We start from the raw sequence: 16,681 nt of genomic DNA, 5'->3' as shown, positions 1-16,681 counted from the left end.
GTCATTATCACAAAGCTCTGTCAATAATTATAGAGCAACCAATTATTATTGATAGTTTCACCAATTGCAATATCATTGATTTATATGAGATTTACTCTTTCTCTCAAATTTTATTTGTAAATATATGTGAATCGTGAAATCAGTACCTATAAAATTAGTTTCTATTTCCGAAAACAATTGCTAAGATTTATTCTATAGATTAACGAAAGCTAATATGTCTTTTATGTTGTCTATAATTTTTCCAAGATAATTAGTTTATAAATAAATCAATGCCTGTTTTCATTGTAACTTTAGAACTCAAGAAAGGGCTCACGTATCCAAACCTAAAGGCTTTGTTTGTACTATTTAGTAGATGGTTTATGTAAAATTTGTACAAAATCGGTTGAGCGGTTCTTCATTTAACACATTTTTTGTAACAAATGAATTCAGGAGTAGGGTAGGGACAGGGTAGGGTAAGGTAGAAATAGGGAAGAAGTGCACATAAGTCAAAGCGAAGCTCCGGGTCCGCTAGTTTATAATAAGTTTCAATATTATTTTCTTTGTCTCATTAAAAATAAGAACATAATATTATTATCCACGAATAGAACAAAATATCAATTATTATCAAGTATCACGGTAGTTGCAGTCATAAGTGGGATGACAGCACCCAGGGTTGCCATAGGAACGACAATAAGTGACTACAGCGCTCTCATTAGTTTCTACTATTTTGTGTCCCCCTTGACATTTTGACAGTGACAAAATAATAAAATAAATGTCAAACTCAAATTGTCAATTGTCAATTTGTCAATGTCATTTGTAATTGTATTTTGCTCGCCTTCTTGTTTTTGCTTTGCAGCTAGTTTAATATTTAAGGAATTTGTGTATAGAAAACTTTATCTTTAATTGTACAAAATGAAAATATGTTCAAACGTATTAAAGATTTGAAGTTAATGAAATAACGAGGAAGTACTGTGTCGATATTGATGTGCTCTTAACGTCCTAAACTATGTTGTCACGGTTTCACCATTTTCATGGTTCAAATATTATTTTATTTGAAGACAATACTGTGGCTTATAGAAAAGCCAGCTTCGCTCACGGTCTGACGTTTAGTGAAAGACCCCTTTTGCCTGGTGAAATATTTCTAATCGAGATTGAAAAAACGGAGCGCGGATGGAGCGGTCATATGCGTTTAGGACTGACGTTGCTCGATCCCCAGACTGCTGCACTAGGTGATAAAGGTCTACCACAGTATGCACTGCCCGATCTCGCTAACACAGGTATGTCCTGGATTTACCCCATAACAAAATCTCAAAATAATGTGATAAGCACTTTTGAACTCGGAAATGCAAATGAAAATATAAAATCGAGAAGACCAGTGCTCGGCGAAGGCCTTAGCGTGCGAACACCTCGTGGATTAATCTCCAAAAAGCTGTTGAAGCCACAAAATTTATCACAGAAAGGCACACCGCAAGGCATTCTACCAATGGACGCTGGGAGTCGTATTGGTGTAATGTTTGTTCCTTGCACAAAAATTAGTAAAAGTGATCCAGATATGGCTGAAATGCACTTCATTATTAATGGAGAGGAGCAGGGCCCTTGCACTAAAGTCATACCTTATACTACTGGGCAATTGCATGCAGTAGTAGATGTTTATGGGACCACAAAACAAGTGAAAATTATACAACTTTATGGAGGTGAGTCTTTTTTAATGTAACCATTCATAAGGATTTTAGAATTTAAATTTTAAAGTATTGTGAGTGTTATTCATATTAGTTGATTATCAAACATGGCTAAAACTCACATGATATAAGTGTTGGAGTATGCCTGACTAGTTTTGAACCGTGAAGTTTCAGTATCACATTCATGAGGATTGACAGTTTTTTTGGGTACCAAACGTACAAAAACAGAACCCACATTTTGTTTATTTTTCTGCAATTACTACTAATACTAATATGTTGAGCAACCTCAGCTGGATTGTCCATCAATAATTAAAAAAATTATAAATTATATTTTATTTTAGCTTAAGGCTCAAATGTGGTGTTTGTAAGTTGATATATAATGACGATGATGAATTAACGATTTAACCAAATAAAATGAAAAAAAAAAGAATACAATACAATGTGTATATTGATGTACTTATGTTTTATTAATACTACTAACACGTTTGTTGCGGTACGAGGTCAATTGACCTTGTGCGTTTAGCGCGTTCAAGAGTTACGAAGTTGATGGGCGTCGTACCGAACTACATAAAGTTTTAGTATGGGTTCATAAAACCTCGTACCACACCAGAGGAAAGTACAGAAAAATCAGTTCCGCAGCGAAAGTGTTAAATGATAAATAATTATATTAAAACAAATTCTAATTCCTTTGTTTCAGTAAAAACACTTCAAATAGTATGCAGGGATGCAATACTGCAGTACATGAAAATTGGTTCAGTGAAATCTCTACCGTTGCCCCAGTGTTTAAAAGATTTTTTACTTTCATAATATCAACTCGTTAAAGTAACAATGGTTACATTGTGATGACAATAAGGCTGTTAAATTTTCTTACTATTCCATATTATGTATTTGGTGTTGTTATTATTTGAATATTTGTATATATAATTGGATTATATTACATCTGCCATTCAATCATAGATACTTGGCAACCTTTCAGGTATTTCCTGTATAAATAATATAATTTAATCTGTATAAATAATGAAATTAATGGTCCTTTGTATGTGTACTTTCTTACAACTGGTGCATATATATCATTGAAAATAAGTCTAAAGTATGTAATTTTTTTGTTCAGTTTAATCCATCAGTAATTAGTCGCTTGACTATAAACTGATTTTTTGATAGAAGATGATGTTTAGACAATGTTTTAGGTTGAAGGTTGCTACATTAACCGCCTCTTCGTGTTATGGTCATACATTGGTTGGTCCACCACACAAATCAACATTCTTATGACTTGAAAATACTAAAATGAAGTTTTTGCAATATTTTCAATAAAAGGCACAGTCACTTATGACCCTGTTTTCTGCTTTGATTTGATTCCAACAGTTAGAAAATGTTTTCCAAGGACTGAGTGGTTTATATATGTATAGGTAGATAGATTTATGTTCATCATCTTAATACCAACAGGCAATAACACAAGCTTCGCGTTTGTGTGTATTGTTCAAATATATTTATTTAATTTTTTATTTACAAATTCAGCAAAATATTGAAATAAGAAACAAAAACCTGGTAATCCGTAAAAAGTGTGTTTATGTTTTACACTAAAAAAGACATAACTGTTCATCTCGCAGTCTGGTATAAAAATTGGCTGAGAATGTGATATATGATGAGAAAATATGATGCAAAAGCAAAAATTGCCAGTCAACAATTGGGGCCAAATTTATTTATCTTTATTGTAAGAATCAGAAATGCATGATACGGTTTATTTACACGTTGACTGCAGTCGGCAACTGCCGCTAATACGTCGCCGACTGCAGTCGTCGGTATCAGTTGCTGCTCGTGTAAATAAACACTTATATACAATTTCTATCAGTTTTACTACACGTACATTGTACATCAATAGTCTTACTGTAAAAAAATATCAAAATTATTACTATTGTCACTATTGTCTATTATGTACTTTTATGTTTTATTGGTTATTTACTTTAACAAAGTGGTTGTTTGTGTTCCTGAAAGGTAGCTAACATGAATAAATAATAGTACCTACAAGAGCTATTATTTTGTACTAGCTGATGCCGCGCGGTTTCACTTGATTTCCGTTTCCGTAGGAATACGGGGATAATAATAGCTAAGTCGATTATTTTTTTTTATTCTTTGCAAGTTAGCCCCTGACTAGAATCTCACATAATGGTAAGACATGATGACACGCACGTTTTTTCCGGTAGGGTCATAACTAGCCACGGCCGAAGCCTTCCACCAGCCAGACCTGCCAATTATGAAAACCTCAATCCCAGGTCCACCGCGCATACCATTGCGTCACGGAGGCCGTCATAAAATCATAATAGCCTAATGGTATGGTAATTATTTTGGAAAAATGCGTTTGAAAGAATCTAATAAGTATGTATGACTTTCGTGATATCCAAGTGGATATGACCTCTGCCTCCGATTCCGGAGGATGTGGGTTCGAATCCGGTCCGAGGCATGCAACTCCAAATTTTGAATTGTGTGAATTTTAAGAAATTACATATCACGTGTCTCAAACGGTGATGAAAAACATCGTGAGGAAACCTGCATACCAGAGAACTTTCTTAATTTTCTGCGTGTGTGAGGTCTGATCATGCGCATTGGGCCAGCGTGGTGGATTATTGGCATAACCCCTCTCAATCTGTGAGGAGACTCGAGCTCAGCAGTGAGCCGAATATGGCTTGATAACGATGTACAAAAAGTCTTGTGTCCCGGTGTTTATGGTCGCACTCCTTCGAAACAGCTCGACCGATTTTAATGTAAATTCGGTAGGTAGCTATATAAATAGGTCGTAAAGTTTAGATATTTCACTCTCCACCTTAATTTTTTTTTTATCGCGATTTTAGTATATTAAAAATAAAATGGAGACCAATGTTTGCCAACAAGCTTGTTGAATGTTGTATTTAATTATCACAAATAGATACTTCTTTGTTTTACGGAAACAATGTACAAGAACTTTGTTTTTTTTTTTTTTATTAATTTGAATTTTTTAACGTAACGGTTGTAGGTATCTGCCTATTTAATAAAAATATTTTTGCTTATTATGTTTTTAAATTTGTATTTCCTACCTGTTTTACAATAAAAGTTCATTTTCAATCGGCCGTGTAATACCACTATCATAAACATAATTATGTCGTGTTGTCGCACTTTCTGTCTATAGTGATCACAGATTAAAAAATAATAGGCAGATAGAGCGCACGGAACACGACGGTGTCGTAGCCGTTCCAAATACAAAACTCAACAACGAATACATCCTCGAGTCAGAACTTTTATTGTTTGTTTGTTTGCTCGGAAATTTTTGAACCGACTTATAAAAAATTTCACTGTTGGGAAGCTACACTATGTGCGAGTACACGGGAATGGGAACCACGCGGGTGAATCCGCGCGGCACCTGCTAGTAACTAATTACGCTTTTGCGTATCTTTAACCGATAACGCGGAAACTCAAAAATAAATTTATTTTGTCGTTTTTGTCACACCTTTCATTGATGCTCGGAATTTTCGAAATTGGTTCAGTAGATTCAGACATTACCATCTACAATGTCATAAACAAGAAAACTTTAACGACCTCATTTAATATTAGTATTGTATTTTCTATTATTATTAACTAAGTTTCACCCGCGTGGTTCCCGTTTCTGTAGGAATACAAGGATAAAATATAGCCTATAGCCTTCCTCGATAAATAGGCTAAAAACTATTGTAATGGCGTCGACGTATTGTTATGGTTACTCGTACCTACTTAGCACCATAACCGTACTTCGCTAAAATTCAAAATGTGTTACTGTGCATAGTTCAACTTAAAGGCCGCTTACTATACCACCATAACGTTACAATAAATAAAAACGGTTCTCATCCAAATTCAAACTCCAGCGTCGCTTACCGCGATATCAATATGCGAGCGAGTAAGGGACAGGAGATTTAACCTTGTGCGAATGAACTTCGTACGATAAACCGACCAGTGACCGAATAGCGATAAAGAATGATGAATTTTAGTCTCGATTCACGAGTTGTGTATTGTTTTTGTTATTAGTCTGTGACGATGAAAATGTTGTAGCAATTAGCTTAATTTTTGATTTGTTTACTTTTTATTACTTTAAAAAGCCTATGTTGTAAATAATGATTCGCTTTCATAGCTTTCATGGTCCGAATATTGTTTTATCTGAAGACAATACTGTAGCTTATCGAAAATCCAGCTACGCGCACAGTCTAGTGTTTAGTGAAAATCCTATATTGCCCGGTGAAGTATTTTTAATTGAGATTGATAAGTGGGAACGCGGTTGGAGTGGTCATATGCGCCTAGGATTGACTTCACTCGATCCCGATGTAACTGAACACTGTGATGAAGAACTACCACAGTATTCTTTGCCCGACCTCGTCACAGATGAGACGTCCTGGATTATACCTATATCTATATTAAAACACAGCATTGAAAACGTCGAAGAAACTGCAGAATCAGTACTCGGAGAGGGGCCTAATGTGCTAACCCCGCGTGGACTATTCTCCAAAACAAACCTGAAGTCAGAAGAATATGCTCTTGCACCAAAAATGCAGCCGATGGAAGTCGGAAGTCGTATTGGCGTAATGTATGTTCCACGTTCAAAAACAAGTAAAGTAGACGCAAATTTGGAAGAAGTTGAAATGTATTTTATCGTTAACGGCATCTCCGTGGGCCCACATACTGTTATACCGTTTACAGGGCCCTTGCATGCAGTAGTCGACGTATATGGAACCACAAAACGAGTGAAGATAATACAACTTTATACAGGTTGGTCTCTATCAGAGGTTATCAAACTTTATTTTCTAATCGAAACTTTTTTTTATCTACTTGCTGTAAAGCGTGTAGAAATAGACATATATACCCACCTACATATACATACATACCTAAGGTCGCTCAAAAATCATTACCTTCCTGACGCATTCAGGTAAGTCATTTTTCTCAGATTGATAACTTCTTAATTTTCATTCTATTCTAACGACTTTTACGACACTTAAGAATTTAACTTTAGAATACAGTAGTGTTAATTTGTGTGCTAATCTATACGTAAGTATATATTTTAATATGAGAGTAATGAGCCCATAACCTATGCAAAATTATGTAGGTAAGTATGTATTTAGGTAATGATATAAATAGTTTTGTAGGTAAAAAATTGTACCATCTTTATGTAAATGTGTGTTACCAAACCTAACTAATAAACGGCTGGACCGATTGGGATGAAAGTTAAGTGGGTGGATCTAATCATAAAGGCTTAGTGACGTGATCGCGTTTTAATAAAATAATTCATCAGTCTGAAGGGTTGGCCAAATCATTTTATTCCAGTAGGTATAAGTATTTTAATATAAATACACTATACTAGCTGAGCCTCGCGGTGCTACCCGCGAAAAATAAGTATGTACCTACACATATACTTTTTCCGGGATAAAAGGTTAAAATCTATTTACATTCCAAATTACATAAGTAATTTGTAACAAACTTTAAAAACAACATGTAAAAGAGTAACAAACATTCATACCACCTTGTTCATCAGTTTTTCGCAAAACTCGGGAAACCATGTATTTTTTCGGGACAAAGAGTAGCCTATGTGTTAATCCAGAGTATTTAACTATATTCATTTTAAATTTTATCTAACTCGGTTTAGTGGTTGCGGCGTTAAAGAGTAACAAACATCCATACAAACTTTCTCGTTTATAATTTTAGTAGGAGCCAATTTGCATTTTTCCAGCGTGGTGAGAGACAATCTGAGAGGAGACTCGTGCTCTACAGTGAGCCGAATATGGGTTGTAATAATGATGATGAGGATGATGATGATGATGATGACGTAATTATTAGACCAGTTTGATTTGTATGTTATTAAAATAACAGGGAACTTTTGATTCTTTGTTTCAGTTCCATCTCTTCAAATGTTGTGTAGAGACGCCATTTTGCCATACATCGACAGGATTTCAGTAAAGTCTCTACCTCTGCCTCGACCTATAAAAGACTATCTAGCCAAGTTCTGCTAACGTCTGTCATTTCAAGTGTCAATGGTTGCATTTGCTGACGTTAAATCTAGTACTGCTGGTCAGATATTCAGAGTTCACTTTCCGATTTTTCGACGTATTTTATTCGATACTAGCGGACGCCCGCGACTTCGTCCGCGTGAAAGTCGTTGTAAACTTTCAACTACCCCTATCCTACCCTACCCTATCCCAACCCTACCCCTACCCTACCACTACCCTACCCCTACCCTACAATACTCCTACCCTACCCCTACCCTACCCTACCCTACCCCTACCCTACTCATTAAGGCTGCACTTCTTTATTTATTCCCCCTCCCCCGCGAGCCGCATCGAGCGCGGCAACCGTTACACAAAAATAATCCATATAGCATGACTTAGTATTCACGCGCGATGGCTTAGCGTATTTCTTGTATAACTTTAGTGTTTCTTTACCGATTTTTATGATTCTTTTTTTATTAAATAGGTAATAATGTTAACTTTTTTAGTTAGGGATGAGTGATGAGTGTTATAAACATAAGAGTAGACAAATATAATTAGAAAGCTCCGAACTGCTAAGCTATCGGGAGTTACACGTGTTATTGTGAGTCAACCATAAAAGACAGACATATATGTGCTGTTGTGTTTTTATAGATAATTTTAAGGAGAACATTTCCGTCATACATGATTTCCATGTAGCTTTAACCATTAAGGCTGTACACGCGACGGAAGCTTAAAAAATTGAGTAACTTCTCCCGTTTTCTCAACATTTCTCTTCACTGCTCTGCTCCTATTGATCGTAGCGTAATGAAAAGTATACTATAACCTGCTCAGGAGTATGTAAAATAATTGTACCAAGTTTCGTTAAAATCCGTCCAGTAGTTTTTGTTTCTATAAAGAACATACAGACAGACAGACAGACAAAAATTTTACTGATTGCATTTTTGGCATCAGTATCGATCACTATCACCCCCTGATAGTTATTTTGGAACTATATTTCATGTACAGAATTGACCTCTCTACAGATTTATTATAAGTATAGATAAGACATTGAACCATTCTGGCCTAAGTAGGTAGGTAGGTACCTAGTAAGTAAGGTAGGTGTAGGTAGTTACCTAGGTATTTAGAAGATTCTCGATTTTCTATAGCCTTACTCGTTGTGCTCTGTTTACCAACAAATAATTAAAAAGGAGGGTAATTAATCTCTAGTAATTTCACACCTAATAGTAATTATAATTAACTTGTTCTCAAATTAATTAGCTTAGAACAATTAGATATAAGTAATGTATTTTAATAACATTTTATAAACAAACAATACATAATTTAAAATAATTAAGTTATGAAATGACATTATTTTTTATACCTTCATTACTAATTTGATTGTTCGTAAACAGTACGCATCGAGTAGAGTTGTAGTATAGGAACGAACAACGACCTTATTGTCGTTTTTATTTTTAATATTAATAATAATTTTTATCTTTTTCTGTTCTGTGTTTTATTATAGGTACATGAAGCTACATATCTTCTTAAACCATATACATAAACATGTTATATTAAATTACTTTAGGTAGGTAACTACCTACAGATACGCGCGGGAGAAAAAATCTCCCAAAAGTCAACTTACCCAATTTACCGTTGTCATACTCCGTATCGACACTTAAATTAAATCTATGGTTGTCATTATCTCTTAAATCGAGTGATGTTCCAAATTACAAGCAATCATAAAGTGCCATTGACCGAGGCAAAAATGATTCATATTGACCACATGACATCAACACATTGTCACGCACGCAGTTGTTAAAAAAGTGTAAAGTTGTTATTTACAGTTTGGATGGACCGAGAACCTCATTATATCAAAGCTGAAAGTAGGTATGTAATATAAACTCCCTTATTCAATACATTTTCAGTAGTATAATATATCAACATGCACAAAATAATTTTAAATTTTTCATTAAAACTGGCTACCTTTCAAAGAAACTCGTACTTGTATTTTTTTAGAAATTTAGAAACATAGGCAGACCAAAATTAAATTAGCCTTCCAAGAATGAGTTGGAGTTGGACCAGATATAAGTACCTACTTCAACTTAGGCAACAGCAAAAGTTTCATCAAAATTTGTTAAGTAGTATATGCTTCGAGTGACTAGGAAAATGTCATTAGCATTAAGCTCAAAACTCACCTATCGCCGCGGACAGACTAGCTATGTCTGTTAACTGGAGTAAGAGAGCTGGTGGATATTTTAGAGTTAAGTCAAAAACTTATCCTTTACCCTCAGCTACCTAGCCGCTAGTAGAAATTAATTTTTTTTGCAAAATACATCCTTGAGACAATCTGAACTTTTTATGACTTAACTATAATATCTAAAGGGTAACAATATAAACCAGTCGGCCAGCCAATTTTTCAAAATATTATTTTCATTTTCAAAATAGTTTGAAAACACCTGGCAAAGTCAAAGACACACCTAAATAATCTGGATTCTTTATTTTTATACTATTAAAATAATAAATTTTTCTAAGGTATAAAAATTACAGATTGCCTTTTCAATGATATTTTTTGCAAAAAAATCTCATTACTCCCACACAGCTCTCTAGTACGGTGAGGGTAGCAAAGGTATAGGACAAGCTTTCAACTTGTTTCAAATACTTACCCAAAAATGTCCACCAGCTTTCGGCCTATACGAAGTGACGTGAACAAGTTTCCGGCGAGGTGACGGCGCGCGGTAAGCTTGCCCGGAGGATTGACGTTTCCATTACGACCGTGTCAGAGGCGTTATACTCAGTTTTGAACTTTATAGTTATGAATAACTGGTAAGTATACTTCCCATTTTGATGTAGGTAGGTATGCATCTCGACGCCTGTAGACTGCTGCCGAGTCCGATTGATTACTGCTAACACTTGGAATGTAAGTAAAAGTCAGTAATAAATAAGTAAATGGACTTGCCTCGATAGTCCAAAAGTGCTTCAGTTCACGAGATCCTGGGTTTGAGTTCCAAGTCAGTCCGGAGATGGCCGGCTTTGCAGAGCACTTTAACCCTTTGGTGCCGGTCATTATCATTAACATCTGATAGCGATCTATAAATAGTTGAACATTATCACGACAAGCCCACTCTCATTCATTGGGGCAGCGTGGTGGGTCTAAGCTCCATATATAGGTATTCCCTCTCCTATAAGTAGCCTTGCCCAGTAGTGGGACGTTTAAATTAAGGGCTCAGATTAATTAATTTCTTGTCATCGCATTATTATTTTTATACGGCTCAAAGGTACTTAACTACATGAAAGGATTTTTAATTGAGGAGTTTAGAACATTTATAATTTAAGTAAGTAATTATAACTTCTAATATCCAGTCTGCCTGACTTAATTATAAAAAAGTCAATGAAGTACAAAAAAATTAATATCGGTATCTAATACATACGACTATTAAACTTCGATATAATAAATACGATCATCAATTACTACAAACACATTGTGGAATATAGATAGTTGGTAGTCATTGTTAATTGAAACAGAAGTGGTTTTATCAGTTCTGCTTTTCCATTTCCTAATCATATTTAGCGCTAAATGCGATTAATCAAATATTTTTAATTAGAATCATCATTACCTACTTAGTATCAGCAAATATAATTTACATCCATATTTTTATGATTCCAGAACCTACAAAAATCTATAAAACTTTTGTACTTCGCAAGAACTGAGATAGTTGCAAAAATATTATTCAACAGAAACTTAGTTTGCCTTGTGACCAAGTACAAAGGATTATTTTTATATTTGGCCACAAAACTCATGTAATAATGCTGAACCGATGTTGATAAAAATAATTGGCAACTTGTGCTGTTGACATAAAGAAGTCAAGATATTTAATAGTTAACTATCTCAGAAATGACTTATTAAAAAAAAGAGAAAATTGATTAATTTATGAAAATTATTTTATTTGGATCCTTGCACACAAAGTCCGCATATAATAAAATCACTACACATCACTGCACTTTTAAAAATAATGGTGACCTCTGATCGCAGAAGATGCTGAATATGCTGAAAGACAGAAATATTATTTTAAATAAACATCCTACTATCAGGTATAACTAATAATTCCTAACCTAATGAATAAAATAATGAAGATATTTAAACATCTTTTGTATGGATAAAGTTACTAAAAATTTTAATTATGTGAAAACCAAGTTCAGTATTTTTGAAGAGGAACTTGAATACAATATAATAATTATTGTCAATTATTTTGCTTAAAAGGATTTGTGTATGTACAATTTTACTGACCAGTCAACTTATTGTGATATTAATAAAAACAGAATACGATAATATTACTTAAATTATTTTATAAAATAATTATCTGTAGGTATACTAAACTTTTAATCTAAGCTTGAGCCGTGATAGCTCAGTGGATATGTCTTCTGCCTCCGATTCCGGAGGGTGTGGGTTCGAATCCCGTCCGGGGCATGCACCTCCAACTTTTCAGTTGTGTGCATTTTAAGAAATTAAATATCACGTGTTTCAATAGGTGAAGGAAAACGTCGTGTGGGAACCTGCATACCAGAGAATTATCTTAATTCTCTGCGTGTGTGAAGTGTGCCAATCTGCATTGGGCCAGCGTGGTGGACTATTGGCCTTACCCCTCTCATTCTGAGAGGAGACTGACTCGAGCTCAGCAGTGAGCCGAATATGGGTTGATAATGATGATGTAAGGAATAAAGTATTGGGCCAGTTAGACAAATTCTTTCACCAATAGAAAGCCACATTAACAGGGAGGAACCTGCTTTATTTTCATACCTATATTCTCACAGGAATGGAAACAAATGTGGATGAAAATTTTATTTAAATTAAGAACATTTTAAAAAAAGAAAATCATAATTATACTTACCGAAACCAGATCCCAGCACTGAAGAGCAGCTCCCTTAAAATATACAGCCTAATTTTAAGATTAAAATTCCTACCTACATACAAATCATTCTCCTGGTTGTTAGGTCCTGGGTTGAAATCTATGAGCAAGCTACAAATTATTAGGTTTTTCTTTCTTTCATGTAATTCTTCAGTAGGTGCTACTCAATGTCCTGGACATTATCATTAGTCTCTGATAGTGATTATCAGTCAAACAACCTGTGTGCCGACCCGTTTGAGCTCAGCCAAAACTCCCAGAGACACCACTGAGGTCACTAACATGATCAGAAGAAAAATAATCTGCCAATCAAGCAACAAGATTCAAAACTACAGATCCCTTTTCCTACATGTAATGGTCAGACTCAGATTGAGCATTAAAATTAACAAAAAATGAATGAATGTTAGTAGAAATTCAATAACCTATCAATCTCTTAAAAGATATTAATAAAAATGAAAAAATGCAGCTTTAAATTTAGTGTTCCAAAATACTATTCGTATTTTGAACGCTAAATTTAAAGCTGCAAAATTTTCCATCTTCAAGTTGACTTGGGCAGTTGGCAATTCTATTTTTGCACCTGCTCAGGGCTCGACCCTGAAGTCATTCAACTGCCCATTGGTCTATTGTCGTACCCACTCCTAGCAGTCTTTCCCGACTAGTTGGAGGGAAATGGGAATTTTGGTCATATTGTAAATCATATGCCAAATATTCTTTATAAAAAAACTGCTCATTTTACAACAAAATTCACCTCCATTTTTTTGTTTACTTACTCAGTATGCATCAGATAAATCACTAGACACTAAGCAATAATACTCCCCATTTTTCACTAATCACAACCACAAACACAAGGTATGCATTACCTATGTATCACAAGATGTCACTAAACAAATTTAGGAATTTAGCACTAATGTCTTTATAGAGCCCCGGTCAGTCTAAATCATATTTTGATGTATTCATAACTTTTTGAAACACATCTTCCATCACAATCTTTCACTAGCAACTGCACTGACTCACTAACTCACAAGGTGTAAAAAAACTACAACATGGAATAAAATATTCTATTTGTGTTCACACACACTACACGTCACCTAACTTACACTGATTAATGTATACACTATAACTTAGTACACAATGTATATTTTGTCTTGCATATGATTCCTAGCAAATACTAATTTAAATAAATCAAAAGTAACTTTAAAAAAAACTGCAATACATATTATTGCTTTACACTATAACTGTGGCATTCAGAGCACTCGCACATTTATAAAGTAATATTGAACCTTCACAAATAATTTTTACATACACCTCACAAACACTACACGACACAGTTATATAATAAAAATTGTGTTTTCTTAACATTCTGAAAATATTAAAAGGTATTTCATAAAATCTTAAACTAACACAGATGGTCTATATTACTATTCTACAACTAGGCAGACCCTCCACGCACCACTACTATAACCAAGTGGTCTTCCTTCAGACTCTCATCTGTGAGGTTGTGACAAGTCCTCTTCAACAGTTCCGTTGAAAAATCACACGGAGGGAATGAGTACAACACACCAGTTGCCTCAGTCTCTTTGTTTAGAAGAGATATTACTCCGGCAGCCTCCTTTTGCTTTAAGTATGACACTAGGTTTCTCATAGGTCTTGTCTGAATGCTACTATCCTCGTTTGTAATGGAGGCAGTAGAGCCCGCCACTCCTAAGAAAATAGCGTGTGAGCTGGATGTTGCTATGCGCTTCTGGACATCATCGAGTTTAGGCTGATCCAAGCGAAGTCTCTGAGTGATTCTCAACTGATTTTTACCTTCCTCATCTTTCATCAAACTGTCAATAATCTCAGAGTCACCATCTGTGAGATGGAATTTCGTCGGGAATAGGGAGTTTTTCAAAATCAATGCTCCATTCCATATTGTAGTGGCTTTGCGAACCACTTCAGGTAATGTTCTAGCAGACACTAGCATTCCACCACCTCTGCGGGGAGAGCCATCAGAATCACTGTCAGGAGAACGCCGACGAGGGGATCGGGAACGGGATCTGTCAACACCTGGTTCGCGGGAACCAGATCTGCGAATTTGACCATCATACTCAGTGTCCGGTGGGCGTCTCCACTCGTCGTCGCGATAGTCGCCAGTGCCATGATACACACCACGGTACATTCCACGCCCACGGCCTCTGTGTCCCCCTCTACCCCTGTACCCACCTGCATACCCATAGCCTTCGTCCCAAGTACCTTCATAACCCTCGTATGGTTCTGTTGATCGACCCTCTTCCCCCACAGGAGGCGCAAATGTTTTTGGCCTGAATGGACCTCCTGGACCAACATCAGCAAAGTCAATACGCAGACGTCTATCAGGTCCCCCTAATGGGAATCCTCTCATTTCCTTTACTGCAGCCTGAGCTGCATCTATTGAGTCATACAAAATATATGCATGCGGTTCACCTTTAGCATATTCAATTTTCTTTATAGCCCCAAATCTATCAAACTCTCGCTCGAGTTGTGCCACTGAAGTCCACGGCCCTAAACCACCTACCCACACACGAGTTGTAGGTGTAGCTTTCCCATATCCAATTTTACACTGGAATTTACCAATGTATTGACCAGACAATTCAACCTTAGCGCGATGTGCCATGTCCAGAGTTTGATAACGCACAAATGCAAATGCATTTCCAGTACCAGGAGGTGGTCTTTTAATATCAATATCTTCAACAATACCATAGCGTCCAAAAATCCGGCGTAATTCCTCATCAGATATGTTTATTTCCAGGTTACCAGCAAACAGTGTCCTAGTGGCCAGAGGGTCATCTTCAGGTTGGACGTGATGCAAATAATTAGGAAATTTATCTTTTTTGTTCTCCATTTTCTCAAAAGGTGGATGATGCGGACGTGGCATGTATGGCCGGGGCATGTAGTGAGGATGCGGAGGATGGTGCATTGGTGGACGGTGATGCATTGGAGGCCCATGTGGGCCAGCCATTGGATAGTCATGCATAGGAGGACGGAAGTCTCGATGATGCGGCGGAACCGCAGGAGGCATCCCGTAAGCTCGCTCGTCTGGTGGCGGTCTACGTCTTTCGGGAACTGGCGACCACGCGTAGGAGTACGGGCGTTCATAATCTGGTGGCGTTATGCTCCTGGGTCTGCTCCTATACTCCGATCTGACCGGTTCATACACAGGATCGACGATAGCCACTTTGTCGTATAAAATGATTCTAGGTTTGGCGTGCTTGGCGTCCTTCGCGTCCTCTACACTACGGAAGCATACATACGCTACGCGCTCGTCCAACTCGTGGGATATCTTGATGCTGAAATCGCCGAACTTTTTGTATTCACGATACAAGGTGTCTTTGATGATGTCGTCGGAGGCTTTGGGGTGCAGGGCGCTGACGCACAACACTTTATAGTAAGGACGCGCCGATTCCTCTCTGACCTCTCGCGAACGCACGTAGTCGTCGCGGTGGGGCGATACGTAGCGGCCGCGAGGGCTGGGCGACCGCACCCTCCGACGCACCCTGTCCGGCGTGACGCGCTCGTCAGAGCTGTCGTCATAACGCCCGATACTACTGCGCGTTCTTTTCGATCGCGGCATACTGTCCCTGGACGAACTCCTCTTCATGTTACGAATTTTCACCGTTATACGATCTCTATCTCTATCGCTACGCGGTAATCCAATCATGAAAGCTCAGTTTGATGAACCACTATCTGAAATGCACAACATTACACTAAATTACACGTCACTTCAAATTTTCAAAATGTCGTCTTGATCCAGACATTAGCGCACTGCACATATTTTTTATCAGTTAGTTTAGTCTTACCACAAATAAATTAAGGACCAAAACCAACTAACCTACTAAAACCACAGCACCTCCACCATTTAATGAAATTTACATTGATAAACCAAAATGATCTTTACCGTAACAATGAAAATTAGCCGTGCTCTATCACTTTGAATTGAAGGTTGACTTGAAAAATGTCTTCACTTCAAAATGGCTGCCGGAATGCCGAATGCCCGATGCCGATTGCCGATTACCGGGGCCGGGGTGCTACAAGGGGTCGGGGCGGGCGGTAGTAAAAAAAAAAATCATGTATAATGTAATGTCAATGCCATTTTCTCTACGATGCCATTGGTTGGCGGCGGTACTGGCATAGAGCAATACGTTTGTTTTCT

The 16,681-nt window shown here is 36.7% G+C and overlaps 3 protein-coding genes across 5 annotated transcripts; 2 read left to right on the top strand and 1 right to left on the bottom strand.

Annotated features, from left to right (window-relative positions):
• Positions 1-785: 785 nt before the first annotated feature.
• LOC112052750 (neuralized-like protein 2) lies at positions 786-4,699 on the top strand. The gene is made up of 2 exons (XM_024091946.2): positions 786-1,673; positions 2,356-4,699. Exons 1-2 carry the CDS (start codon positions 986-988, stop codon positions 2,463-2,465), a joined length of 798 nt encoding a protein of 265 aa, XP_023947714.2. The 5' UTR covers positions 786-985; the 3' UTR covers positions 2,466-4,699.
• Positions 4,700-5,681: 982 nt separating this feature from the next.
• Positions 5,682-9,114, top strand: LOC112052753 (neuralized-like protein 2). Its single transcript, XM_052887843.1, has 2 exons — positions 5,682-6,422; positions 7,542-9,114. Exons 1-2 carry the CDS (start codon positions 5,774-5,776, stop codon positions 7,655-7,657), a joined length of 765 nt encoding a protein of 254 aa, XP_052743803.1. The 5' UTR covers positions 5,682-5,773; the 3' UTR covers positions 7,658-9,114.
• A 2,419-nt stretch (positions 9,115-11,533) lies between these two features.
• On the bottom strand, positions 11,534-16,672 carry LOC112052740 (RNA-binding protein spenito). Of its 3 annotated transcripts, none has more exons than XR_008251890.1 (2): positions 16,427-16,672; positions 11,534-12,531 (listed from the first exon to the last, which is right to left on the bottom strand). XR_008251890.1 is itself a non-coding variant. In XM_024091930.2 (2 exons), exon 2 carries the CDS (start codon positions 16,187-16,189, stop codon positions 13,943-13,945), a length of 2,247 nt encoding a protein of 748 aa, XP_023947698.2. In that variant the 5' UTR covers positions 16,190-16,215; positions 16,427-16,584; the 3' UTR covers positions 13,558-13,942. The 3 variants fall into 3 exon arrangements, 2 of the variants coding, with proteins under 2 accessions (XP_023947698.2, XP_052743802.1); XM_024091930.2 differs by lacking the exon at positions 11,534-12,531 and adding an exon at positions 13,558-16,215 and having other exon boundaries at positions 16,427-16,584; XM_052887842.1 differs by lacking the exon at positions 11,534-12,531 and adding an exon at positions 13,558-16,215 and having other exon boundaries at positions 16,361-16,501.
• Positions 16,673-16,681: the final 9 nt, after the last annotated feature.

The sequence above is a fragment of the Bicyclus anynana genome, chromosome 20, assembly GCF_947172395.1.
Source record: "Bicyclus anynana chromosome 20, ilBicAnyn1.1, whole genome shotgun sequence".
Taxonomy (NCBI): Eukaryota; Metazoa; Arthropoda; class Insecta; order Lepidoptera; family Nymphalidae; genus Bicyclus; species Bicyclus anynana.
This window is presented reverse-complemented; position numbering and strand designations above follow the sequence as displayed.

Bases quoted from the DNA above. Each gene is read 5' to 3' on its own strand.
- LOC112052753 (XM_052887843.1), top strand. From the start codon at position 5,774: ATGATTCGCTTTCATAGCTTTCATGGTCCGAATATTGTTTTATCTGAA. The intron at 6,423-7,541 runs GTTGGTCTCTAT...TCTTTGTTTCAG, and splicing joins GATAATACAACTTTATACAG to TTCCATCTCTTCAAATGTTG.
- LOC112052740 (XM_024091930.2), bottom strand. From the start codon at position 16,189: ATGATTGGATTACCGCGTAGCGATAGAGATAGAGATCGTATAACGGTG.
- LOC112052750 (XM_024091946.2), top strand. From the start codon at position 986: ATGTTGTCACGGTTTCACCATTTTCATGGTTCAAATATTATTTTATTT. The intron at 1,674-2,355 runs GTGAGTCTTTTT...CCTTTGTTTCAG, and splicing joins AATTATACAACTTTATGGAG to TAAAAACACTTCAAATAGTA.